Source organism: Suillus subalutaceus, assembly GCF_016647625.1.
Source record: "Suillus subalutaceus strain FC151 chromosome Unknown DFJ58scaffold_220, whole genome shotgun sequence".
Taxonomy (NCBI): Eukaryota; Fungi; Basidiomycota; class Agaricomycetes; order Boletales; family Suillaceae; genus Suillus; species Suillus subalutaceus.
Genome location: NW_024540469.1, coordinates 43657 through 70429, shown reverse-complemented (window position 1 = coordinate 70429; position 26773 = coordinate 43657). Strand labels below are relative to the sequence as shown.

The window sequence follows — 26773 nt, the reverse complement described above, 5'->3', positions numbered from 1 at the left end:
CATCGACTACCGGGTTGTCATTGTTGTCGTCCTGCTCCCTACAGGAATGAAGGAAATGAACGCTGAAACTTGAAGGAGAAAGGTCCAAGAGAGTAGCTCACCGTCCAGCATGCAAAATCCACGTTATAAATAAATTCCTAGACACGAGTATGGGTTGTAAGCGTCGATTTGGAACAGATGCGGCCGAGGAAGGAGCACTGGCAAAGTCGGTCAAGACAAGACTGTCTTATTCGAATGTATTGAAAGGGACATACGTTTGGCTGGAAGACACAATGGTGTCTTTGATGGGAGACAGGAGAGTGGGATGGCTCCAAGTTTTGAGTAGCGGCGGCTCATCGTCCGAAGTCTCAACTGCCTTGGATTTCCCCTAGCGTTTGGCTGATGCCTTCCGCTTTGGTTGGGGTTCTTCCTCACCAGATTCTGTTAGCTCGCTGCCAGATGCACCGCCATTGGCTTGCGAGTCCGACACGGTTTTGGCTGGTACTCGCGACACAGTCTTGGCTGGTGAAGATGCTGGCCGTGAAGGTAGTGGAATGTTGCGCGCTGATGAAGATGCCAATGGTGTCCGTGGAAGAGGTGCTGGCGAGTCCCTATAGAGCAGCCAATGAACGTACTGGTGTCTTTGCAGGACGTGGAACTGGACGTGGGGTTGATAAGATGCAAGCTGGCGAAGATGGCGGAGGTTTGTCCTTGGAGCAGATGGTGGATGAGCTACTGTAGGAGGTGCAGCTGGACGTTCCAAGTCTGTAGTGTCGGTCTTGGCTGCAGCGTTGCGGGCTGCCATTTGTGCGCGCAGGCGAGCCAAGTCACTGCCACCCTCGCGAGTACTGGAGAGTGCAGAGTCTTCAGCATCGTCTCTTGCCACATCACGCCCGTCGTCATTGTTGAACAGTTTCCTGTTAATGTAATGTTGGCACAATGAAAAAAATGAAAATCACGCCTTACATATTCCACTCTTTGAATATTTGTTCCCTATCATCGTCAAGCAAGTCTTCTATAAGCTCGACAATGTTACGGTAGAAATCGCGATACTTGAAGTCACCATCTTCCTCCGTCTAGATATTTTGCGCACCAAGTCCAAACCGAACCTATGAGGGCTCAGCATGAGTTACAGGCGATGGGTAATGGAAACTAACCTGTACACGGCCGTACGCTATATGTGCAGCTTCAACGGTGGTCATGTCGTGCAACACAGCGTTGCAGGGTCGTGCCCCGCGTGATTGGCTGCCTAAAGCAGTAGAAGGCCCTGTGAATATGTGCCGCATTATCTAGAAATACTGATGGGGCGAGTGATGATGAGACCCACCCGTTCGAGGGTGAAGCTTTTTCGCTGGATCCAGAGCAACATATTTACCAATCTGGATCTTCAGACGCGTCGAATCATCCGAGCGAGCTTTCAATCCAAGTGCGAGTTCAAGCAAGCGCTTGTAGTTCCGCTGGAATCTATCCCGTGTTTTCTGAGAGCTATAAGGAAAAGATCAGTCTATACTTGTCAGTAGGATACTCCGTAGCCAAACAGTTCCGCTAGCTGATTCTCTCGATGGGCTATGTCATCCTCATCCTCGGATAGTTGTCCAGCATCTGCAAGTTCATGCCGTTTTAGTAGTGTACCGATGTCGATCACCTTATTAATCTTGCAGAACATGTCGATACATCGGGTGATGCAGCGTGCAGCTGCAATATATAATTCCTCGCGTGGATGAGTCAGCGCTGGATTCCTTCTTATTTGACCTACGGACAGTGAGAAGCACAGCCAAGGGATAGATAGTACTGGACGACTTACTTTGATTTCTCGTTATCTGATTTTGATGAATGTTGCTTTCTCTTGGTTGAGCGCTTGCTTGTCTTCCGGGCTGGAGGGCATGGACGGTCCTCGGATCCACTTGAAGGGGAGCTTGCGCTTTCAGATTCTGAAAGACTTGGAGAGTATTTGAAAGTAAGGAGGGTATAGTTACTTAGTTACAATAGGGGCATTCACGCGTTATCGTTTATAAAAAAAATGGTCGAATTACTGTATTTGACAAGGATGAATGTTATCGATGTGGCACTGCTTGCATTATTACATAATAAACATAGTCATGTGATCACGTTCGCATACAGAATTTTGAACTTTGCCTTTTTGTTTCTTTAGTTAGTACCATTGGCGTCCGCTCATACCAGCTACCGACACACGCACCACGCACGGCTCCGCATTATGCGGACACTTTCAGTTGCTCAGGCGCTGATCCGTGAACGTCCGCTGTTAACTTGCGCGGCTCGGTCCCTGAGCACCAAGGGCGCCTGGGAAGGCTCAACTATGTTTTATTCTAGGTTGATTTGACTTATGCGCCTGGGAGGTGCTGGCTGTGCTGTATGTCAGCGCGCCAGCACCTATGATCTGGCGCATATACATGCCACTTACTTCGGTGCTCGTCACCTCTCTCATCAACCAGGTGCTTCGACGCTCGGACGAATCTGCGATCTTCTAATTGTAACGATCAAGCTCGACGTGCATCCTTCACCCTCTGATTTCGGCGCTCGTACACGGTCTTTCGGATCGTCCACGCATTGTGACCAACCGCTGTTGGGCGCTCATGAACCTCGCCGCTCAGATCGGAATTTACCTAGACGAAGTATTGAGGGGAGCCTTCCGGTACCAGTGCATCCATCGCTCATTCCTCCATCTACACTGACGATGCCCTTGCAGAAACTTCAACCCTTCGTTCAAGTCCTGGGTCAGGCTGAGTCGAGCCTTGAGGACGGCCCATGATTCATGATCTTCGTCGTGGCTATAGCCGCCTCTTAGTTGCACAGACAGTGCCTCTGCGCAGAGCCTAATTTGTGCACGTAGTATCCTAACCCTAACCCCACTGCCGCTGCACCTGGTTGGTCCCAAAGTCCCCTCAAATTCCACCCTGAAAAGTTTTATCTGCGCAAGATTCACTACCCCCGTTCAAAGCGCCGAGCCTGAAGGTGAACGTGTAGAGTAAGGGCTTAGTACTTGGCACATGCCTTGCCGAAATGAGTTATATCATGGGACTGGACATTGTGGCAAGGAATCGTCCTTCTTAGCGCTGAATGGCCGAACCAGCATATTGAAATGCATGTATCCTTTTCATTCTTTACGTCTGTCTGCATTTCCAAATCGACCTCTTGGATTGCAGACTAGCCTATCGCGGCGGCATCACAGCAGCCATCACTGCGCCCTACGAGCGCACCTAGATCATACAATGTAGGATGCAGAAATGGGAGTTTTGGTTCGACAAAGGTTCAACGAAAGTTGGAGAACACCGCATTTGAGTAGATATAATCGGCTGTCAAAGTCCAAGCTATCGTTTTCCACTCGGCCTCTGTGCCCTAAGAGCTTCGTTGATGTATATATAGGACTTCGCAAGGTATTACGCCAATTGGGAGAATATTGTGTCATCATCCTCTTGAAACTGGGAGCGTGTATTGCCAGGTAAACCGGCATTCCCTTCGCCAAGCTGCCTGCGCTTTCTGTCAGGTTTCCCATTAGCAGCATCTATAGGAGGTGTAAGCGCTTGTATCGGTGTTTCAGAGAGAGATGATACTTACGTCCACCATAAGAGTCAGTTGAGGATACTGAGTGGGAGGCTTGGCGCTTCTTTAAGGTGGGAGCCACGTCCTTAGTTAATCGATGACCTTCAGTCCTTCTGCCAGCAACCTCTCCTCCGCGGTAAATAGGACGAGGCCGCGGAGTTGGTTTGCCTTGCTCCTTGTGAAAGGCACAATTGGACGCGAGGTTACTCCCCACTTCATCATCTGCATGATTGGAAGCGATGTGCCAGATATCTTGTATCGATCCATGACTCACCTGACTTAGCAGCCGATCCTATGTCACCGCCTTCAATAGTCAACGCTGTATGAAGAAGCGTCAATGGCAATTTGAGGAGGTAGATAGAAAATTGAACTGGTCACATCTCAGTCTGACCCTCTTGTCGCGCACCTCTTGCAAATTCGCAATTGCGCACCAATAATGTACTGGCCCCGCAAATATATGACAAAAGTAGTATACTCACAGTTGTCCTCACTTTCGCCAATGGCACTGTCACTCCTCGCAGGGACATGTGTGGTAGATGCTTGAGTGGGGTGCGGTGGGGCGGGGGTTGACATTGATGATAGGAGAACTAGGAGTGGGGTCGCTATCCGGAGTGAGGCCGACATCCAAAGTGGGGTCGGCGTCCAAAGTGGGGTCAACGTCCAAGGTGGGGTCAACGTCCAAGGTGGGGTCAACGTCCAAGGTGGGGCCCATACCCACTGCATCCATACAAGCATCATGTTGGACGGACGGATGGGTAAGGGGGGGGTGGGGGTGCGCTGGATGGACGCAGAGACCCACAGCAGTTGTCATTGCTGCTGGACATTGCATTGGAGCCGGCAAACAATGTGCCTGAGTACCTGCTTGATTCTCTATGTCAGACTGGACAGGCGCGCTCCCGGCACTATTGCTATCTGACATCACATGTAAGCAATTATATAGCAATTTGAACGACTCGCTTACCTGGACCTTTCCTCGCATCCAACAGTTCTTCCTTCTTATCATGCTCCCTAGCACGCTCTCGATGTCTCTGGCGGGTTCTTGCCTCAGCCTCCAGCAGCGCGAGCTCGTCCCCTTGCGACGGCACCAAAAACTTCTTGTTTTTCATAATGCGGGAGACGGTTGTCTCGTTCTCTACTGCTCTGTATAGGACATGGAGATGGTCGCTTGGTGAGATGCTGCCATTAAAAGGGACCTTCTTGCCCTTCAAAGACTGGCGCTGATGGTGGGCATTAATACTCAGCTCCTGCGAGTAGCGGTGCGCGGATCGTGAGAGAATGTCACTTTATGCGAATATACTTACCTTGATGAGCGCCTCTAGCGCTCCCTGAACTTCAGGACGAAGGGGGGGGGCGTTCGCGTGCCTCTGCGACGCCTGTAATATCCTCCCAGGCAATGCGGCTGCGCTGTACGAGATCGATGATGTTTTGTGCTTGACGAGTCTGATGGACCAGTAGAAAATCGCGCTTTTGTGACCCAAGCTCGACCTCTAATTTAAAGTCAACCTGCGATACTGCTGCAACATCAATTTGGTCAGGCCACGTCAGGTTCACGTGCTCTGGCGCTAGCTGCGCGACTTTTTCGATGCCTTCAAGTCCCCCGCCTTTCTGCTTCTGCTTCTTCCTCGAGATCGGACGGGCAACTCGATAATTTTCGGTGTTGTCCTCGATCGCGAGACGAATGGCAGCTGCACCTCCGCTACTGTCATCCAACAAGCCAATCCGGTACGCATTGATAATTGTCTGCTCCATGATTGCAATGCAGGCAAGAATACGCAAGCGGCGTGCTCGTGTTCCACCTGTTGCAGCAGACCACTCATATGTGTGGAAAGGGACTAAGTTCTGTCCCCTGAATACGTTGTCGCCAACACCCGTCGAGATGCTTGACTGTCGAGACCATGGTTCGTACAAGTTATTGCGCTTTACGGATGTCAGCTTCGTTGCACCATTGAAAAGCTTTTGTGCGTCGAGCACCTCCACACGAAGGCTATCTATGCGTGCCGCATCCTTTTGAAGGCGCTCCTTCCGGAGTAACCGCGAGGTGCGCAAGTCGGTCCCTTCCTCAGCCTCTTCACCATCCTCATCATTGTCATGCTCCTGATCGTCGTCAGTCTCTTTATCACTCGATGACGGGTCACTGTCATCCTTATCATCATCTTCATCGCTGCCTTTCTTCCCTTTCTTCTTGCCCTTTGCCGCATTAGTACCACTTCTTCTAGAACTCTTTCCACCATCCGCAATCCCAAATGCCGACTGCAGCTCTCGCTGCTGTGTGACTCGACGGGGCATGTTGATGTTTGCTATCTGCCCTTCCATATTGAGGAACTCAGGGAACATCTCAAATATCGAGGATACAATCTGTATAAATGCACAAACCATCAGGTAATACTAGAAACATCATTAAACATACCTCAGCAACAGCGCCCCCGCGCTGTTCAGGATCATAGTCAGGATGGGCCATGATCGCCCGAATCATTTCAGCAGAGGCCGACCCAGGGTTCCAGTCTTTCCCGTGGGCCTTTGCCATATATAGAAATGGTGAGAACCAAGCAGAAACCTGAGCAACTCCTTCAGACCGCACTGAAATATCCACCCACAGGATATACGCACCTCGGAAATAGACCTCTCAATCATGCGTAAATTCCGGATGAGGGTGGTAACGACAGAGCGAGACATCAGCGGAAAATGGCCGAAGTCGTGTACATCATCACTTCGGCCAAGCACAAGGGCTGCCTTAGCTGCACAGCCTTCCAGTGCTGTCCGAACATCGCCAGGCAGGTCCTTCGTCGCCCGCTTGTCTTGGACATAGTCTTTCATGGCGGAGATGACATCGAACTTGTACAGCATATAGGCTTTTGACCACACATCTTCATCTGTGTTGCCGAATCGGTAGGATGCGGGAGTGTTGCCCCCAAGGTGTTTCTCATAGGCGTCATTCAGAGCCTCCCGGAGTGGGCCAGAAATCGCATCCAGTACTGGATGTGCCCGCTTAAGCTGTTGATACATCTCGGTGTCGCCATTCTCGCCCTTATCGGAGTTGTACGGGATCGTATTGAAGCACCAGCGAAGGCGGTTTTCCAGTCGCATCGTGACATCAGCAACAATCTGTTGACAGACAGGCGTCAGTCAAAATGGCGAAGGATCTCATGTCGATAGTGAATGCGCTACGCACCCCTCCATAACTCGAGAACATTGTATCATAAAATCGAGTAAACTGCATCTCGGGCGTATGGATGTAGTGAGTGCCTGACGATACGATCGTCTCCAGATGGTTGAACACGTAGTCCTGAGAGAGAAGTTCATTCTGCTTTGCAAAGACGCCCCCAGCCGCGGTATGTTCGATATTGGACCAGTTTTTGTTTTTTGCACACAACATCTTGTACTTCTGGATGAGGCCCTCTTCTGGCGATTGCATATACACATGCTTCGTTTCGTTCCGCGATATATGAAGACCAATAATTTCGCTGACCTGACCTGTTGCTCCCTCCGTCAGACTCATCTTGATTCTCCCTCACCAAAGTGTATATTTCAGCGCGAACTGACCTTGATCGAAAATAGTGACGATCCATTGACCGCCATACGCAAGAACACCCTCGAGTTTCTGCCGACGCGGTTTCACAACCTTGTCGATGTAGTCGATCTGATCCTGGTCGATCTCACCCGCAGGTAGGTCGGCAACGCGTGTCTCTTCTGCCAACACCATCTCATATTCGGTCCTCATCTTGTTCATCCAAGCTTCAATAGCTTTTGTCCGATGATGTCCCCCTGCTGCCTTGAACTTCCATTCTTTTGGTGCGTTCCCAGATATTTTCAAGATCGGGAGCTCGGAGAGCTCCCCGCACTTATCAAGATCTTTTTCATAGCTCCCTTCCACAAGCCATTCCTTGTGAACAACAAGAGGAATCGCATGGACGGGATTGAAGCGGTCAGCCCCATTTGCAAGAAACGACTGATATAGGGACTGCACTTGTGAATCAACCAAAGGTCGATTGTTCCATTTACCAAACTCAAGGTGGTTATAATATTCGATTAGGTCGAAACGAGCGGATCCGATGATGGCTTTATCCGCAATCTTGTTACGCTTTGTAACCTCGTCGATACTATCATCTAACGAGGGACCCGCAGAGTCTCTGGTGTTGCCCAGCAATAGGGCGTCTTTAACCTGTCCCTACATTAGTTGATGAGCGCTCGAGTCTCCATGCTATCACCGGCACGCAATCACTCGCCTCCTTCCCAGCCTTTTTTTTCCCTTGTCCTCGCGGTTTTGGTGGCATATTCAGGCCGTCTAGTAAGTGCGCAACAGCACCTGTGAGGGATGCTCAATTCTAAAATGTCGTTGTCGTTTGCAAGTCGTAAGCGAGCCAAACTCACGCCGTGACGCTAAAGCGTCGCTAAATAGTAAACCTGTCCTAAACGGGACTTGTACCTAAACCTTACGGCGCGCAGCGCCAACACTTGCAGTCTCACATGAAACACAGCAATGCTCCTACTACTAGCCTTCCTTCCGCTGAAGGATTTGCCATGTGTCGTGCTGAAAGAATCTGATTGACGCCTAAGCGGAAGCGAACAGACTCTTCATTTGTGCACTTGTAACACACATGCCGTACCCCCATGCGCGACCCATCTTGTAGCAGTTGTTGGCATGCACGTCTTTTCACATTTTTGGCTTTTAGCTTCTATCCGGTCATGTCTGGCCCCTGCAATTCGCCATTCGCCCAAGGGCGATCTCCAAGAGAGGTAACAGCTCATTCGTGAGCTCTAGTAAAGATGGATTTTCTGTCAACGGAAGGCAAGAGTGATTCCTTTTATCAGCTTATGGTGTGCAAACTCATCGCACCATAGCTCACTCAGATTGGTCGGGACCAACTTGTACTGGCTGTCGACGTTGGAATCGAACGATGACATCTGGAACGTGCTGAAGAACGTATCTGATACCGGTATCACGGCCGTCAGGATTTGGGCATTTAACGGTTCGTTACGGTTCGTTCATCGTCTGTCTACCGAGGTTAGCGACTTTAGTGTTTTGATTGACAGACGTGGAAATCATTCCCGAGAGCGGAACGTGGTTTCAGTTTGTACAGAACGGCACTACTACAATCAACGATGGAACAAATGGACTGCAGAAACTTGATACACAGTGGTTCAAATGGCAGAACAACAAGGGCTATATGTTATCATGTCACTAACGAATAACTGGAATCCAGTACCTAACACAACATCTTCCGGCACTGCATCACCTGACGTGCTTGCGTCTGTCGCTATTCCGCGTAACACTCTTTCAAACGACTATGGTAAGCCAACACTGCACTTGGTGTTCAATCAGACATCGGACATATCAACGTTTTTACAGGCAGTATGGATCTATATGTCCGCCAGTTCGGACTTCAGAACCACGACGATTTCTACACGAGCGATGATACCTTGGCTGCCTTCCAGAATTACACTAAGCAGATCGTATTACGCTATTTCGACAGCCCTGCTGTGTTCGGCTGGGAGCTTGCGAATGATGCTAGGTAATTCACCCTGTGCATCTACCGCCTTGGAACATGTCCCTCATCATGTGTCAGATGCAACTCGACCGTTCCCACTAGTCCAACGCGTACTACACAAACCATCACGAAGTGGCACGCTCTGATGGTTGCATTCATCGCGTCCATTGATCCCAACCACATCGTCTCCGCTGGGTAAGTATCATACGGTGTCGCTTTAGGTTTGGTTTGTGGTTCTCAAATTTCTGTAGAACATCTGGATTCCAATGCGCAGATTGTCCGAAGTTGCACCCAATTACACCACAGCTTCGCCTACGCCACGCCCTCTCCCGCGCCTGGCAAGAAGCGCAGAAGCGTCGCCCCTTCGACGAAAGAGCAGATCATAAGGCAGCGTGCTGAGTCGAGACGCCAATACGGGGCAGCCGCTAAGCGTGCAGGAACCTTGAAGGAAGATGGGATGACGATAAGGGGTCGCTGGGTATCTACAGGTGCTTTGGTCAATGTCATTGAATTGCGATGTTTCTCATATTTTTTTCAGCAACGCGAGAAGTCTCCAGCTCGATCTGCCCCACAACGGATGGTTCATCTGGTGTCGACAGCCAGGACATCCTTAACATCCCCAACATAAGGCTTTGGTTCCTTCCAAGTATTTCCCGACCAGAACACGTACGCTCCCAATGACCCAAACCTTGACCCCGTCCAAAACAAGATCAACTCGAGTCTTGCGTGGATCAAACAATCAGCTCGGTCTGCTTGCCAATGACTAACTTACATTCTTTTCAGCGTTGGGAAGCCTGTTGTCCTCAACGCATTCAGTCTAGTCACCCAATACAATTTGAATGACTTCGTCCCGTTCAACATGACTTATGCTTCTTACACATCCATCACAGGTAATATTATCGCAGTTCAAGGGTCGACAACCATGTACTCATGTTCTTATCCCCGCAGCGGTCATGGATGTCACCGCAGCAGTCATGGACGCCGCTGCGACGTCAGATTTCGCCGATGATGCACAACGAGAACAAGGTTACAACTCGTTTTTGCAGAGTGCGTAAATACAGAAGTGACAATGTCCAATCATGCTAAACTCTATTCCAGTGGGCAATAGCGCTGGATTGGCAGGCATCATGCAATACCAGGTCAATACTTCCCTTCCTTGTGATGTATTTAATTGACGCTCGTTGTAGTGGGGCTCGACCGGCATTACCCAGTCAAGCACTGCCATCCAGTTAGACAACAACTAACTCCGAGTCCCCAACACCAGCGACAACAACGGGGGAATCGCCGAACGATGGTCACTGTATGTAGGCACTCCGTTATGACATCGATTGACACCCTAGCTCACTGAACCTTATAGTGCTAACAACACAGCCATTCAACAAATTTTGCAGCAGGGCGCGCAGGCGATGGCTGCAGATTCATGAGGACTATTGTTTCTTGTTTACATAGACTTCTGTTTTTCCTTTAATGTATCGGTTCCTTTTCTCCAATGATACTGTCTGTTTTTTTGTATCGTGATTCTTGAGAGTCATCATGGCTCAGACGATAGTAGAGCGGGACCATCTGTTTCCCGCATTTGATACGTGCGTCCTCGGGGTCGAGGCGAATTCCATACCTTCTTCAATTCGAACGAGTTCATATGCTGTGTTGGTAGCACATACTAAGTATGTCGATTAAGGGGAACTCTTACCCTAATCCAGCACGAGTAGGACAAATGGCCGTAAGAAGAGCAGGGGAAAATTTTGTGAGGAGCATCTGGCGTACGTTCTCGTCTTGTATGGCATCAATCGGCGAGTGCCAGTCGAGAGTCCGAAACAGCCCGTAAAGCTGCATAGCGAAGGCGACGAGGGCTGGATGAATCCATGGCAGATATGAGCGCGCGTAGGTAAGCAGATTCTCGAGCACGGGTGCCAAGTCCCTTCATAGCGCTCAGCGTTAATAAAGCATTTCCCATTGCCGTGTGATCCTGGGAGCAATACACGAGGTAGTCGACCAACCAATCGAAATCAGCTGCGGTACGACGATCGCCGGTCCACATGAATTGGCCACGCCAAATGGTTGAGTCATGGTATGATGGACAGATGAATCCGTCCCAAACGGGAGCGATCATCATGCGCAATGCAGTGCGTCCGTCTGCCCGACACCTCTCTCTCTCCCGGCCAGATAACGTTGACAGTTAGCAGGCAAAGGCCTTACACTTGTCAATCCTTTGCGGAAGAATGACGCTGCGCCACTGATGCCAAATTTTCAACTGCTGGGAAGCAGTTCGGGTATTGGAGTCATCTCCAATTGGCAGAACAGTCAGACACAAATGGTTTAAAAAGCTCGCCCATGGGCGACTGATCTATCTCCTCCTGAGAGCTGGAGTCTCCCTTCCGCGTCAAAACAGGCTGAAAATGTGTCTCGAAGTCGCTGACAGTGATATGTAATGTCTGAGTTCGGTGACCATGCAATCGTGTGAATCAGTGAGGCTGCCGTCTGGATCTGTGGATGTCGCAAGTACCCAACATATAGCAAATTCCGTCCCAGGGTCACTGTAAGGCTTGGGACTGAGTAGTCGTTGTACGAGCCTCAAGATGGACGTCGTGATGCTGCGGAGGAAAGAGCGAAAGCTTGCGCCCAGTGTGTACATGTCTTTGTCATTCTGTTAAATAACAATGCTTACTTGCCCACATGAATGCACTTGTTATGCGAAGTATTAAGGTAGCAGGGGTTTGTAAGGGACAATCTTGAGATAAAAGGGATGCAAGGAGGGTGCACCAGTGGGACAGGAAGCCGATCACCGTGGTTGCAATGATAACGGATGTCATGGTCCGCTGTTGCGTCCACACGTACGAGGAGAGGGAAATGCCGAATAGCAATGATGAAAATTCCGTAAGGACAGGGAACGTTTGCAGAAATGCCACGCCTTGAGGCTGTCAAACTTTTGTTGTGTGCTCTTGCCCCGCTCCTCGAGGGATCCGCGCCCGAACCGTTAAAGCTTGTAGAAGCGAAGCCACTGCTTGCTCAAAACGGCACCGAATGCCGCAAGAATGCTGAATGAAAGGCTGGCATAAGCCAGAGTCTGGAACTATACTTGCCCGTTGGAATATGCAGGTGGGACGGGAATCAGATAATGATCTGCGACAGGGGTTCCATGGCTGTTCATTACCATCAGCGTAATGATCTGCGTTAATAAACTTGAAGCATCTGTGGTAGTAGCACCGCTAGGCCCCATAGTGGCGATGAACGTCGTGTTCACTGCGGAAAATAGGCCAGACTAAAGACTAGTCATCACCCTGTTGTTAACGCACGAGCACGCCTTGGGTTCGAATTGACAGCAATATACCAGCATATCTTAATGACACGGCATGCTCATCGAAGTCGCAAGGCAGCCTTATTGAATTGGCGCTATTCAGTGGAGACACAGCAGCGACTTTAATGAGAACATTATGTCCTTGCGAAGGGTGTTAAGTACGCGATCTGCTGTGGTAGTCGGGTTGCGCTTTACTGACAGCTGGCACGACATGGATAGTGCGTGCCTACCACTGAAAGCATTGTGGTCTGTCCACGCGTGTCGAGGATGGGTCGTAATTTCGCGAACTTCTCTTGCCATCGCCTGATAGTCGTTGAAGAGTTCATCCACAGCGTGGGGTTTCCAGCCACTGTCACACTACTAGACCGCGAACAGGCGGGAGCAGTGACGCTCCTTCCAAAGCGATTTATTCCAAGCTATTCCTCAGATTTTGGGCCTACAGAAAGACATCCGATGAGCAGAACATCAAGGGGGTGGAACCATTGTAAAATGTCTTTGCTTTTAAAACTCTCCTCGTGTTTATCATACCCGGGCCAGATGCCGTATTGCATCTTCGCATCCGAGGGACTCCAACCACACCGCCGTGCGGTACTTGATCCTTCGATATGACCACTGCTCGGTCTCTATCGATCCATCATCTAAGCGGATGATACTACAGAGACTCTCGTCGATGCGCACAAGCCGCACGTCGGAAAAGCCGTGGTCGATCACGTTGATGACAGAACGTATTGAAAAGTTTGTCATACCAACAAACGTGAGAAGAGGAGGGACTCCGGGACGTAGTTGCTATAATGAAACACATCAATGTTGTAGTGCTGCCGTGGTCCGGTCCCGAACCGCGGTTCGAACCTGACCAATGGTCAGGTTCGTCCTTGGTTCGGTCCATGGTTCTGCATTTTGCGCGGACCGAACCGGAATGAGGTTCGCGGTCCGCTGTCTCTCGGACGGTTCGGACATCGGTTCGGACTTTCCCGAACCGTTCCGAACCGCGAACCGAAGCTTCCTTGCGACATTGGTGAGGCACACACTTATGGTCATTTTGACTTCTGGATCCTCGAGATTTGCACCGACTTTGAATTCCCCATGGTCACTTTGACTTCTGGGATCCTTGAGATTTGTATTGACTTTGAATTCTGTCCGGAGGCTCGCATCCCGCACCTCCTGCTGTCCAATAAAGCTCAAGGTACGAATGAACTGTCAAATCAAGCGCAATAAACTCAATAAATTGATTGATATATTACTTTGATATATTTTTTAGGATGCTTTAATGCATATGGCTTTGGAGATTGGTTGTTTGCTTTGTTCGCACATAAAAGGAGCAAGCCCCACCAGCCTGTGAGTGATATTTTGACTACTCATACTGTGAGATGTCTGAATCTGACGCACAGTGTGCTCTCAATGTGGACGGTACTCTTAAGGACGCCAAGGATATTGTCTTTTACAATGATCCCGACGATACTGTTCCAATCAGTGCTCCATCCTCTGCCCAGCCAGCTCCATCCTCTGTGGCGTCTGGGCAGTCGACATCTACTACTACTCTCACAAGCTCAGACACCTTCTCTGTGTTGCTGAATGCTGGTCGCAAACCCGTGCCAGTTACGGCTGGTTCTCGACGATCTGTTCGTACCTCCAAGCCATCTGCTCGTCTGCGGGATGCCGAGAATATTTATTCGTCGACGAGCCGAAAACGAGCGTTATCCAGTGCTACTGAACTTCAACCAGCCCGGAAAAAGTTGTATCGTCTCTCTTATCTGATGATAGCCTTGATGACAGTGATGCTGGTAATGACACTGATCCTTTGGAGCCTGAAGCTGAACCTGAGGACGACGCTGAACCTGAGGATGACGCTGAACCTGGGGACGACACTGAACCTGGGGACGACACTGAACCTGGGGATGCTGAGGGCAAACCTGAGGCCTCTGTCCAAGCTACTTTGGCAAAGAGTGAACGTACCACTGACATTCGCACCACCTTCACTCACCATGAAACACACTGGGTATGCAACCCCTGCAAGTATGTAGTTAGCACTGCATGTTTTTTTTTGCTAATGTTTAGTAGGGATGCTGGTGAACCTGAGAGCAGGCATGTCTTTCGAGGAGGTATCTCTACACTCCACACTCACATTAGTCAGTGTGAAACAGTAATAGCGACTAGGCTGGTTAGAAACTAGTGCTACTTATCCAAATAGGCTGCGAGTGTAATATTTGACCCAAGAGGACTGCTATTGAAGCAACTCCCTTCAAATATGCAAGTGTAGCGATGATGCGAAGGGCTAATAACCTATAGCGACCTAAGACCAAAAACCAAATGAGTAGCGCTGTAGCGATCAGTGACTAGCGACAAGTGAGTTCTGACAGAGAAACGTGCGTATAAGTAAGTAGCACTATGCAAGTTGTCCTATGCGATAGCGCTATGCGATGTCCGGCTAGCGACAGCGAGAAGAAATCAAAAGAAGGGAAAGTGAGGGATAAGGTATGATAGTGCAAGTGGAATGCCTGATAGTGACTAGATTATAGCTCAACTACCGATAGCGATCCCGACGTTGCTGAAGATCAAACTTATGAGGCAACTTTAGCGACGCGCACTCAAAGCAAGTCAAGCGACACGCAATCAGAGAGATTGGCAAGAGCGGAATCGATTGGACCAAAACTAAGATATAGCGACTAAAGTGACTCCGACACCAGCAAAGGTCTGGGGAAGAGAAGTACTGTACTGTATGTGCGACGGGTCATTTTATCATACTGCGTAAAAGTTCGGGAATGCGTAGGTGAGAATAGTAGCGACACTGATGGAGGCACGATGTAGCGACAGGTAATAAGACATGCAGCACAGTGGAACACGAGGATGCATGTAATAAGACCTGCAACTGATGAGTAGCGACATTTTAAGGAAAAATAACGCACCAGTGGAGGTAGGTGGACATAGGCAGGACATGGGAGGACGGGATACCTAGGCATCGGGCCGGGCAGCGCGCTATGGGAGAAAGCGGTTCCAAAGCGGATAGCTTGGCAGTTGAATAGCGCTGATGACTAGCGCCTTACTCTTTTCCTCTATGCAAGGCAAAATATGCCTATGGCACTCATACGCGCCTAGCGCTGGTATGATTGTCACATCGGTACATTTTTATCCTTTCAATGATGTCTCTTGATTTACTGATATCTACCAGCAAAAGAATCACTTTCAACTGTACAAGGCTCGCTGCCGCGCTGCAGGGATTGCCTTGCACCCTCGTGCTGTTCCAACTAGCGAGGATCAGACCCTGTGAGTCAAACTAACATTTTTTATAATCCAGCGCTGAATCATTGACAGTTCAAGGCAATCTACCCTTGACACTATTCTTGTCACCAAAGCGCCTACATTCACAAAGGCAGGGCTCCTGGAGTACCTAATGGAGTTTATTGTGACTGAAGATGAGGCGCTGCAGCTGGTTGACAAACCAGCTTTCCGGAAGTTACTTCGCTATGTTCGCCCTGGCCTTACTGAACGTGACATCCCTCACCGCACCAAGCTCACTGAGACCATCAAGGCACGAGCAGAAGCCATAGTCAACGTCATACGTGAATGTCTTGCAAAGGTTGATAGTAAAGTGTCCATGATGTTCAACTCATGGACTTCGATCATTGGCGACCCATTTTTCTCTGTCACTGGCCATTATATTTGGAATCCAGATGACAACCCCCAGAAATGGGAGTTACATCGCGAGCAGCTTAGTTTCGAGCACATCGAGGGCAATCACAGTGGGCAAAATATTGCTTGTATACTTATCAACTCAATCGACATGTACGACCTCCGAGCAAAGGTAAGGTCTGGCCTAGTATCCTACCGCAAAGCTAATGGTTCATATTATAGGTTGGGTGGATGACCTCCGATAATGCAAGCAACAACGATACTGCAATGAAGGAGGTCGCTCACGCAATTGATCCAGAGGGTGGCCAGTGGATACCTGCCACGCACCGCATCAGATGCCAGGAACACATACTGAACCTTGCTGCACGTCACTTTGTAGATGCGGTCGCACCCACTCCTCAAGCTGCTCTCATGAAGAAGATCCGTCAGGCGCTTGATATGGGGGATGATGCTAATCTTGATGTTTTGAATAAGGAGCTTGCGGCCATGGAAGTTAGCGGTGACCATGAGAAGGATGGTGTGTTTGACACTGGTGATTCACTTGGTAAAGCCCTCGCACTCATTGAGCAGGTATGTTATTTCTTGTGGCGGCATAGATTACATGCTCTTACTGATTGAGATTTTAGATTTGAAAATCGCCTCAAGCGCGGGCCTTCTTCAAGAAGGCCTGCAAGGAAGAGAACGTCCCCGAGCTCGAGTTATTGCAGTGGATCAGGACTTGTTGGGCGTCGCTATATAAATGTCTCGATCACATGCTACTCTTACCTCAGGTAAGCCTTTTTTCTCTCTCAGTATTCATCATTCTGACATTTATAATTGAACAGGCTGTGAACCGCTTCACAAACCTCGCGGATGAGAGCAAAGAGGTCCCAAATCTTCACAACAAGTCCTACAACGATTTCAAGCTTGATCGGAGCGACTGGAAACACCTTGGGCTCGTTCATCAAGTCCTGAAGGAACCAGCGACTGCCCAACAATCCTTCTCATCAGCGAAGCACCCAACTGCATCGCAAACGATCCTTACATTGGAATGCCTTGCCGACCGGTGGCAAGAGATGGCAAACGGCACGCAGTATGCACCGATTGCGGATGCAATCAAGCAAGGATTCAAGAATGTCAACAAATACTACAAGAAGACGAGTGACTCCGACGTATATTTCATTTGTCTCGGTGAGTGTTCATATCATTTTCTATGGCATGTGACGCCTCTCATATAATTACAGTTCTTGACCCTAACTATAAGCTTGCCTATGTTGAAGATCGATGGGACACTCAAGACGTTGTGGATGGGAGGGTTCACCTCGAGGCTGTGGTAAGTGTTCCGACTGCTCGTTATCCTTCTCAGACTTACATTTATAGTTTGACAAATATTATAAACCACCACCAGCTCGGGCACCTACCAAAACACCTGCTCTGCCAACAAGACCCTTGCATGGAAAGCAGTATGGTGATGCATGGATGCGCGAGGCCATCAAGGCACGTCAAGCTGCCGACCAACTTGCTCATAATCCTCGTCAAGAACTCACCATGTACCTGTCTGCACCACTAGAGGAGGCTGAGGACATCGTTGCATGGTGGGGAGTAAGTAATCTTTTTGATTCGTTTTTCAGTACTAAATCTATTTACTAGCTTCACTCACTACAGTACCCTACCCTCGCACACATCGCACGAGACTATTTGCCGATTCAAGGCAGCGCTGTTCCCTCTGAACAGGCTTTCTCGAGCGGTGGGATCACTTCTACTGTACGATGCAATGCACTCAGAACATCCACATTCAGCTCGCTACAGTTGTTGAAGGCGGCGTATAGGAATGGCCATATTTCTGCAATGGTTGAGGCAGAAGCAGCTGTGGTGTTGGATGGTTAGCTATGAGTACAAGTCCTGCATATGTTTTTTTGTCTCGCTGTATAAAATTTTGAGTTCAGTTCACGTTCAAACCTGAAAATGACCGGACCGGACCATTCTGAACCATTCGCAAAGGTCCAGTTTGAGGTTCGTCGAGTCTGCTAGAACCAGACCTAGGTCCAGTTCTCGGTTCTCGTTCGACCCTCTTTGAACCGGACCAAACCGGACCACGGCAGCACTACAATGTTGCTGGTTCTTGTCAATGACAGGAATCCTCAACTCACATTTATGCAAAAAAGAAGGTCCTCTACAGGCGGTACCACAATCTCCATGGTGAGCGCACGAACACTCCGCGGAATAAGCCACCCTGCTAGCGAAAGAGAAAGATCCCTAGGATAAGTGATACAAAGACTGCAGAGGTTTATTAGAGAAGGTAATACACCCCAGGCAGACGCGTCAAAAGCAATGCGACAATGGTCTGCGCTAAGCACGATGAGGTGGGAGGAATGAAGATGTTTGTGATCTCTCAAGAATTCTGAGATAGGAGGCATGAGGTTCCTGTCCATGACATGCCGATGCAGACTGACAATCTTGAGAGCAAAGTGCATCAGAAACGGAAGCGAGGACCTATACAGGCAGAACATCGTTGATGGAGTGCATTCAAGAACTCCTGAAAATGTCAGTGACTCCAGCTGGTGGCCGGTGAACAAGATTTCTGAGAAGACCTGGCTGTCTGCAGAAAAGCAACCTTCGAACTCGATGACATGATACATCCATCGGGAATGTCCAGTTTGCGTTCTCGGTGACCAGCGAGCACAGGCTGTCATGACATTATGATATAAAGTCATGGGTAGATGTGCTATTCCCTCCCTCGATTGTGATGGAGAAATGTGTGATGTGCTTGCATCAGTGAATTCGATATGGTAGTCGTGGGAACTATAGAAGGATATCATTCTGCTCCTGCTAGATATCGCTATGTATGCTGCGAGCAACTTGCGTTGTTGGTACATAGCCATGGATGTTCTACAAATTTAAATTACCACTAGGAGTTCCTGACAAGGTCACGACGTTGCGCCATCAGGACCAGCCAGGTATGATAGCTTAATTAGGTCCTACCTGTTGAGCAATCCCATATACCTTATTGATGTTTTGAACTACAAGGTAATTCAAGACTTTTTTGTGATAAGTGCCATTGGCACTCATCATCCAATCTAGGTCTGCATGAGAGTTCGCGACTTGGTTGTGACTCTGTACCATTGTAGCCAGCATGGGACATTAGAATACTTGTGTAAACCTTGTTGAGCATTCTCGTTTTGCATCATTTATATCTTGAAATACAATGCATTTTAAGACTTTCTGACCAAAAGTTGGTTTGACACTGATTATAAGATCGGATTAGAAGGGGCACTTATGACAATACTGTTCTACTGGACCATTACAGCCCGCAAGGGACGGAAGGATACTTGTCTCAACCTTATCGAGTGTTCTTGTTTTCCTTCCTGATGGTTCCAACTATAATGATATTCAAGACTTAAACAAGTCCCTGGCTTCTGCATTCGACTAAAATGTGATGACGGTTGCACCGTCACCGCCAGCACGGAGCATAGCGCAGGTGTGCCCTGCTTTTTAAACACTCTCATTTCTCATGCCTTAAATTAAGACTATATAAGCCTTTTTCAGGGCACCATGAAAATGCTGCACCACTGCTTCCAAACAGCGAGTGTGCATCAACTACACTTACTGCTTTCCTTGCTGCTGTAGATGGCGATGGACAGGCAAATATTAGATTAGATATCCTTGAGGCAAGGCAGGCTGATGAGGAGCTGTATCGCACATTTGTGTGGCGCGAGTATAGTGTCCGTTTCGGGGGGATAAGGTATGTCGTGGAAGGCATAGATTAAGTTGAAGTGTCAAGGAGCTGGATGAAATAACTACACTTCAAGTTGGCCAGTGCTAATTATCATTGCAGGGACGACTTGGATAGCTGGAGAGCTAGGATATATCAGCATCTGCAAACCACAAGTAAACCTGTCTTCTGGCGCAACTCGGATGAAGATCAACTTCAGCCTGGGAGGCTTGGATTGCTGAGGTTATGTAGAATGTCAACGAAACATGCAGGAAGCTGAGACTCTAGAGGTTTTGTGAATGTTCATTAAGTCATAGATTCTACCAGGAATTGAGAGATCCAGTGTTTTTCTGAGATGCAAGCAGCCAGCTACAGTAAAAACGATGCATAGGGTAACCTTCTGTGTCCTCCGAGTCCACCATGCAAGTGACTCCCCAAGAGGATTTTAAGAAGTGATAGTCCAGACACAAACAAGGTTGTCAGTAAGTCCACCGAACGACGTCTGCCCGTCTGCTGACCATGCGATTGACACACTTGGATCCCTGTGAGTTGGGATCAACGTCAGTGAAGCTGGGCTTGAGCTCGTCCTAGGAATCGCACCGATGAGCTAGATGACGAGATCCAGCCAGCCGCAACATCTCCTCCGGCCTGTGGTAGTGCCATACTCCTTTCCAACTTCTTGAAAGTGGACGCCAATGTGCTGAAAATATGTGAATACATAAATATATTGTTTACAAGAAGACCAACGTCAAGCTGCTCAGTCGGAAACGGTCCTCCTCCAACCTGAGTGGTATATGCCTTGATAACTCCAATGGTGTGCCCAATCGCTTTAGGAGGTATGCCAGGACCAGTGCACACACCGCCAATTGTGGTGGACGATGAGGTGACGTAGGGATACGTCCCAAAATCCAGGTCAAGCATGAGTGCATTTGCACCTTCAACGAGGACCTTCTTGCGCACTGGCAGTGTGCAATGAATATACTGTACACTAGCGACAATGAAAGGCTTTAGTCGCTGTACAAGAACCTACATCATGTTCAGCGACGATATTTAACAGGGAAAGCATGAAAGATATGACCTTATAGCACACAATCTCGTCCTCTGTATCATATTCGAAATGACCATAACGCTTGAAACAACCCTCCACAATCTTGCGAAACTTTTGCGCAAAGGTATCATGATCAAAAGGTGATGCACTCGGAGGCCTGAACGAGAGGCTTTCCTGGAGTAAGCCGGGCCTATTCCTTTCTTTGTGGTTCCGATGCTGTAGGTTGTTAATAATAAGAATTGTAAGAATCATGTGAAGGTTCATACCTGGATCCACCGAGCTCCACTTCCTTCAGGCCGTCTACAATTTGGTGGGAGTCAAACACGAGATGAGCTCTATCTGAAAGAAATATTCTATTTGAGCAGCTCAGGCCTGCGTAAACATGTCATCACTAAAGCACATTCGACCATGTTAAACCCTACCTTGCTGTTCCAAGGCGTCGAGCTCATTGAAAAAGGAAGGCACATGAACAACAACTCCAGAACCAATCAGGCCCACACATGTTGGGTTTACAAGACCTACGGAATGAATAGATCAGTGCCATACAAAAGGTTACCATGAACTGATCACAAACTGCTTGGGAGAAGATGGAAAGCAAAGGTAGTCTTCACCTTCTCCGGTCCAACAGGCACAACAATTGTGTGCCCGGCATTATTACCGCCTGTGCATTGCGCACAGACATCGAAGTCAGCCAATAGGATATCGACTAGCTTGCCTTTGCCTTCATCTCCCCATTGTGAAACAAGAACGATCACAGTGGCAGCATGTCACGGTAGCCAGTAGCGGTTGGGCGAGAACAAATCCGCCGAGCAACGTCTAACCATCTGCTGACCATGTGGTCAACACACACTCGGGTCCCTGTGAGTCAGAATCAACGTCAGTGAAGCTGGGCTAGAGCTCATCCTAGGGATAGCGCCAACTTGAATAAGTTAGATATCATAACAAAATTTGAAAGTATGTACTTGCTCTCAAAGTCAAAGATTTCAGCGCAGCTGGCAGTGGCAGTATATAGCCGGTAGCAGTTGGGCACGAACACATCCACTGAACAACGTCTGACCATCTGTTGACCATGCGATCGATACACTCGGGTTCCAAGTGAGTTGGGACCAACGTCAGTGAAGCTGGGCTTGAGCTCGTCCTAGTAAGGATCACACCGATAAGCTAGATATAACGTCACTAGACTAGGATGGCTAAAGATATGAATCTTGAGGAATGCTCACCTTTACAACCTTGTCCCATCCACAGGATACAATAACATGACATTGGGGCTGAAACACACGCATGACATCCTGGATCATATTGTCAGGGTGCGATCTTCTATTTATGCAGGACTCCCACATACCACTGTGTGACCATCATCCTTGATATCATTCTTGCACTCTTCAAGGGTGTTCCAGTGTTCCAAAGTTTGATTGTTTGGTCGTGAACCAGAAACAATGTCTGTTGTCTGTGCTGAAGCTGACAGATAAAGACATCGGAGGTGTGGCCAACAAATCTGCGAGTGGTCTGGTCAGTGTTCAGATCCCAGAGACGCAAGGTGTGGTCCCAAGAGGAAGAAAGGGGAGCCCCTTCAGTGACAAATCCCGTATTATACGGGTCACCCGACCTACATAATATCCCGTGTAATACGGGCCAGCGGATTATGGGCCGATGTTATGTATATTCCCAATGTTGACGGGTGGGCCGGGAGGCATATTATTTCCGATGGAGACGGGTGGGCCCATCTATGCTGATGTTATATATATCATCGACGATAGCGGATGGGCCGGGAGAAATATTATTATGGAGATGGGTGGGCCCATGTGGGTAATATGTAGAGTAGGATTGACATATATTATAGACCTGAGGAGAGATGTATAGCAAATAGTATTATATAGACGTGTGGGCCGACGTATTAGTATTATTTTGTAGACGGATGGGCCGAGGGAGCGGTGAAATATTTATTAGATAGACGGGTGGGCCGACGTGGGGTAATATCAGATAGACGGGTGGGCCGAGGGTGAGGGGAATTATTTATTACATAGACGGGTTGGCCGATGTGGGGTAATATTAGATAGACGGGTGGGCTGAGGGTGAGGTGAGTTATTTATTAGATAGACGGGTGGGCCGACGTGGGGTAATATCAGATAGACGGGTGGGCCGAGGGTGAGTGGAATTATTTATTACATAGACGGGTGGGCCGACATGGGGTCATATTAGATAGACGGGTGTGCCGACGTGGGGAATTCTACATAGATGGGTGGGCCGACGTCGGGTAATATTAGATAGACGGGTGGGCCGAGGGTGAGCGGAATTATTTATTACATAGACGGGTGGGCCAACGTGGGGTCATATTAGATAGACGGGTGGGCCGACGTGGGGAATTCTACATAGATGGGTGGGCCGACGTCGGGTAATATTAGATAGACGGGTGGGCCAAGGGTGAGGTGAATTATGTATTAGATAGATGGGTGGGCCCAGATACATATCATATAGACAGATAGGCCTAGGTATTGTACATTTTTACGAGTTTCGAGGCTCGAGTTAAGAAAATTCAAATTTAAGATGATATACATTTTTGTTGTCTTGAAATACCGAGACCCGAGACCCGAGATTCGGCACTCGGTAGTCGGTGAAATGAGTACAGAAATACATAAGATAATACACATTGTTCTCAGAAATCACAAGTTTCAAATGTCGATTTGTAAATCACGAGTCACAAGTCTCGAGACTCGAATCACCGAGTACCGAGTACTGAGAACCGAGTACTGACACCCGACACCCGGAATTCGGCACTCGGCATGCGAGACAAAAGATTGGAAACAAAACTCAAAATTCGAAACTCGAAAGTACTGACTACCGAATACCAAGTACCGAGTACCGAATCTCGGGACTCGGTACTCGGTATTCGGTACTCGACACAATGCTCGAAACTTGTAAAACTGTTTCAAATCACTGAGTACTGACTACCGAGTACCGAGTACCGAATCTCGGGACTCGGTACTCGGTATTCGGTACTCAACACAATGCTCAAAACTCATAAAACTGTTTCGAATCACCGAGTACTGACTACCGAGTACCGAGTACCGAGTACCGAATCTCGGGTCTCGGTACTCGGTATTCGGTACTCGACACGATGCTCAAAACTCAAAACTGTTTCGAATCACTGAGTACTGACTACCGAGTGCCGAGACCCGAGATGTACTCGGTAGTCAGTACTCGGTGATTCGAAACAGTTTTGAGTTTTGAGCATCGTGTCGAGTACCGAATACCGAGTACCGAGACCCGAGATTCAAGTGCTTTCGAGTTTCAAGTTTCAAGTTTCAAATCTGTCGTCTCAAGTGCCGAGTGCCGAATTCCGGGTCTCGGGACTCGGGACTCGGAACTCAGTGACTCAATCAATGGACTGGCAGAGGTTACATTCATTGAAAACTTGTATATACATCTATCACTATGCAATTATGTAGCCATGTCAACCTCCACAGAAGACTCTTCAACCTTCACCTCCACCTCAACATCCATGTTGCTGGAAGAGTCATATTCTGGGACAAGGTTGCTTGGATCACCTGGGTCCACAATTTCGCCAGACGCATCTGGATCCCCTGGATGAAAAACTTGGTTGTAGTCGAACAGGAGACCCTCAATGGCAGAGGCATCCGGGAATGTCGGGGCTGCGGGTGTGGGAGCCATTGTTTCCATACTGAGATCAATCAGAGGAGGGAGTGCGGATTCTGGGGGTGACATGGTGGGGGGGCCGGATTGATCAAGCAACAAGGATGTTGCAGGGGCAGGAGTGTCGGGAAGTGGGAATGAGGGGTGCCGGTCGATGATTTCGCGCCTAAGGCCTTCATGAAGGCGTTGCAGGGTGTCAATCTTACCATCCTGCTCTGCCACACGAGCCTCCAGAAGAGCAATTCGAGCTGCGCCATCTCGAATCGCAATGGACATGGCATGGAGATCTGGCATGGGCACCCCAAGTGCTGCAGCAGGGACTGCCGACCTGGAAGACGGAAGGGCTACAAGGGAAAATGAAGGTCAGACGGTGATGAAAAACTCGGGTGACTTACGAGCTGGTGCAGGTGCGGGTGCAGGTGCAGGTGCAGGTGCAGGTGCAGGTGCAGGTGCAGGTGCCTTGACGGCAGTGATAGTCTTGCTGCGACCACGCGTCTGGGTCTTGGGAGTGGTCACAGCAGTGACACCAGAAGTTCCGGCCGGGCCACGAGACTGACTGCGAGTTCGGGCCCTGGACTGGGAGGCAGGGGAAGCTTTGGAGGGGGCGGGAGTTTGGGATGCGGGGGGAGCCTTGGAGGGAGTCTTGGAGGAAGCCCTGGATGGTGTTCTGGACCTCGTCTTCCGGGTAGTAGAGGAAGAACGATCGCGAGGAGGCGGGGATCCCATAGTCGCGGGGGTGCACTTGATCTTCTTTGTTGTGCAGTAGACGCACGACATACATGGAGCCCCGGTCCTCTTGTCCGGCCGAGTTGCGCAAGGCCAGTTGTGCTTGTGGCAAGCATAGCATGGGTTGTTCTGTTGGTTGTATTTGTGTATGGACACTTGAGATATTTCAAAGTACTCACCGGTCCGGGAATGAGAATGTCAACTGCAGGGATGACTGGGGGTGCCTGCACCGGAGGTTCGGGAGTGGGCTGGGAGGGCTCCACAACTGCTGCGTGACTGCCGGCAATCACCTGGTATAATGTAAGCACACACCCGAGTCCCGGACGCATAAATGACACTTACTGTGGCAGGGCCAAAGGGCTTCTTCTTGGGTACCCGGGGCGAGCGAGGTGAATTAGGCGTCCTTGCAACAATTGTGGAGAGCCGGGGAAGGACGACCTCCGGCACTCCACCCAAAGGTGGCTACACGAAAATGAGAGACAATGAAAAAATGAACAAGACGACATACCTGCATAACCGAGTCTTCATCATCTTCCGACTCCACGATGGCCTTGGACTTCACAACGCGAGCAGACCTCTGACGCTTGTGACTCTTCATCGCGGATTTCGGGGGTTGGGAGGAGGGTCCAGAAATCAAGGGGGACTTCCTCTTCTTACTCCCTTCTGCCTCGGGGTCTGGGTCAGCGAAGACGGCCTTACCTTTCCCCTTGTCCCAGGACTCGGTGGTGGGGTTGGTGGAAGGGCCGGCGACATTGCCGGCAGGGATGGCTGGGGAGGGAAGGTTGACAGGAATCGGACCTGTGGATGGGGGGGCAGCAGTTGGGAGATCGAAGGTCTGGTCGCCTAAGGCGTTCCAGGCGAGGACCTTGGGGTACCAGGCGTGCCTCAGAATGCGAGGATCGTCATACCCGATGGAGTGCCAGTCTGGCCAGACCTTGGGAACCATGTTGCGGATGCGCTGGAGCTCTTTGGAGCACGAAATGATGAGGCCGGGAATAGGACCATCCCCGGACCCATACTCCTTGGCTACATCAGACTACCAAGATGTTAGAGAAGAAAAAGCACCCAAACAAAATACATACCACAAGTGTAGCAACCTGTTTTCCCAAAGCCGAGTGGCTGGGACCCGGGGGAATCTGCCGGGCGGCACTGATGATGGCCATGATCTGGGCAGCGGATGCCTTGAGATGGGTCAAAGAGTTGTCAACTGGAGTGGACATGATGAGTGGGTTGAGAGATTTAAAGATCTTGAAATCAGATTGAAATCAGTTATCAGAAAGATGAAGTTTCAAACAAACAAGACATTTGATGGGCGATCCACAAAATCGTTTATTGTTTGTGTTTGTTTGGTCGTTGTTCAACTTTCGGCAATTGCCGGCTTTGTGTCGAACTTCGAAGTTTTTTAGATCATCAGTCAATCAGTCCACCAATTCTCCACACATGAGTGCCCATCCAGCCAGTTAGATTTAATGACCCACCGGTGACCTGACCATAATTCTATGGATGTGGATGACTCATCTATGGGCCGGGCATCACTAGGTATGTTGTATTCTTATCATGCCTTATCTATTCACCGGGTATCCCTTAGATGACTTAGATGACTTATACCTCGGGCCGGATGATGACATAGAATATGATTCTATGTCATCCGGACCCCCGGATGCGTCGGCTGCAATACCCGGTATGACTATACATTACTGATGACCTGG

The 26773-nt window shown here is 49.2% G+C and overlaps 8 protein-coding genes across 8 annotated transcripts; 2 read left to right on the top strand and 6 right to left on the bottom strand.

Annotated features, from left to right (window-relative positions):
* Positions 1-367: 367 nt before the first annotated feature.
* Positions 368-1645, bottom strand: DFJ58DRAFT_735581 (uncharacterized protein; the record flags this gene model as incomplete). Its single annotated transcript, XM_041386661.1, has 5 exons — positions 368-896; positions 946-1055; positions 1137-1246; positions 1307-1464; positions 1518-1645. 5 exons carry the CDS (start codon positions 1643-1645, stop codon positions 368-370), a joined length of 1035 nt encoding a protein of 344 aa, XP_041236480.1.
* Positions 1646-3377: 1732 nt separating this feature from the next.
* On the bottom strand, positions 3378-7811 carry DFJ58DRAFT_735580 (uncharacterized protein; the record flags this gene model as incomplete). Its single annotated transcript, XM_041386660.1, has 12 exons — positions 3378-3502; positions 3556-3762; positions 3815-3859; positions 4066-4452; positions 4502-4784; positions 4842-4865; positions 4912-5895; positions 5948-6094; positions 6148-6642; positions 6710-7011; positions 7081-7705; positions 7746-7811. 12 exons carry the CDS (start codon positions 7809-7811, stop codon positions 3378-3380), a joined length of 3690 nt encoding a protein of 1229 aa, XP_041236479.1.
* Positions 7812-8254: 443 nt separating this feature from the next.
* On the top strand, positions 8255-10270 carry DFJ58DRAFT_820861 (glycoside hydrolase superfamily; the record flags this gene model as incomplete). The annotated part of the gene is made up of 12 exons (XM_041391981.1): positions 8255-8326; positions 8380-8507; positions 8572-8828; positions 8888-9050; positions 9105-9221; positions 9333-9514; positions 9565-9615; positions 9656-9773; positions 9810-9916; positions 9975-10073; positions 10125-10165; positions 10214-10270. Exons 3-12 carry the CDS (start codon positions 8684-8686, stop codon positions 10268-10270), a joined length of 1080 nt encoding a protein of 359 aa, XP_041236478.1. The 5' UTR covers positions 8255-8326; positions 8380-8507; positions 8572-8683.
* Positions 10271-10809: 539 nt separating this feature from the next.
* DFJ58DRAFT_735578 (uncharacterized protein) lies at positions 10810-11136 on the bottom strand (the record flags this gene model as incomplete). The annotated part of the gene is made up of 1 exon (XM_041386659.1): positions 10810-11136. One exon carries the CDS (start codon positions 11134-11136, stop codon positions 10810-10812), a length of 327 nt encoding a protein of 108 aa, XP_041236477.1.
* Positions 11137-12843: 1707 nt separating this feature from the next.
* On the bottom strand, positions 12844-13959 carry DFJ58DRAFT_847430 (uncharacterized protein; the record flags this gene model as incomplete). The annotated part of the gene is made up of 4 exons (XM_041393455.1): positions 12844-13107; positions 13171-13498; positions 13708-13824; positions 13949-13959. 4 exons carry the CDS (start codon positions 13957-13959, stop codon positions 12844-12846), a joined length of 720 nt encoding a protein of 239 aa, XP_041236476.1.
* A 4109-nt stretch (positions 13960-18068) lies between these two features.
* DFJ58DRAFT_670392 (uncharacterized protein) lies at positions 18069-18566 on the bottom strand (the record flags this gene model as incomplete). The annotated part of the gene is made up of 1 exon (XM_041382857.1): positions 18069-18566. One exon carries the CDS (start codon positions 18564-18566, stop codon positions 18069-18071), a length of 498 nt encoding a protein of 165 aa, XP_041236475.1.
* Positions 18567-18713: 147 nt separating this feature from the next.
* DFJ58DRAFT_868258 (uncharacterized protein) lies at positions 18714-20035 on the top strand (the record flags this gene model as incomplete). Its single annotated transcript, XM_041394229.1, has 7 exons — positions 18714-18770; positions 18806-18884; positions 19145-19274; positions 19323-19405; positions 19474-19669; positions 19763-19882; positions 19957-20035. 7 exons carry the CDS (start codon positions 18714-18716, stop codon positions 19991-19993), a joined length of 702 nt encoding a protein of 233 aa, XP_041236474.1. The 3' UTR covers positions 19994-20035.
* A 211-nt stretch (positions 20036-20246) lies between these two features.
* On the bottom strand, positions 20247-21970 carry DFJ58DRAFT_868257 (P-loop containing nucleoside triphosphate hydrolase protein; the record flags this gene model as incomplete). Its single annotated transcript, XM_041394228.1, has 10 exons — positions 20247-20339; positions 20423-20620; positions 20670-20798; positions 20837-20903; positions 20954-21026; positions 21110-21205; positions 21262-21348; positions 21538-21606; positions 21650-21848; positions 21908-21970. The coding sequence occupies 10 exons, from the start codon at positions 21968-21970 to the stop codon at positions 20247-20249; spliced, it is 1074 nt and encodes a 357-aa protein (XP_041236473.1).
* Between the last annotated feature and the right edge of the window lie 4803 nt (positions 21971-26773).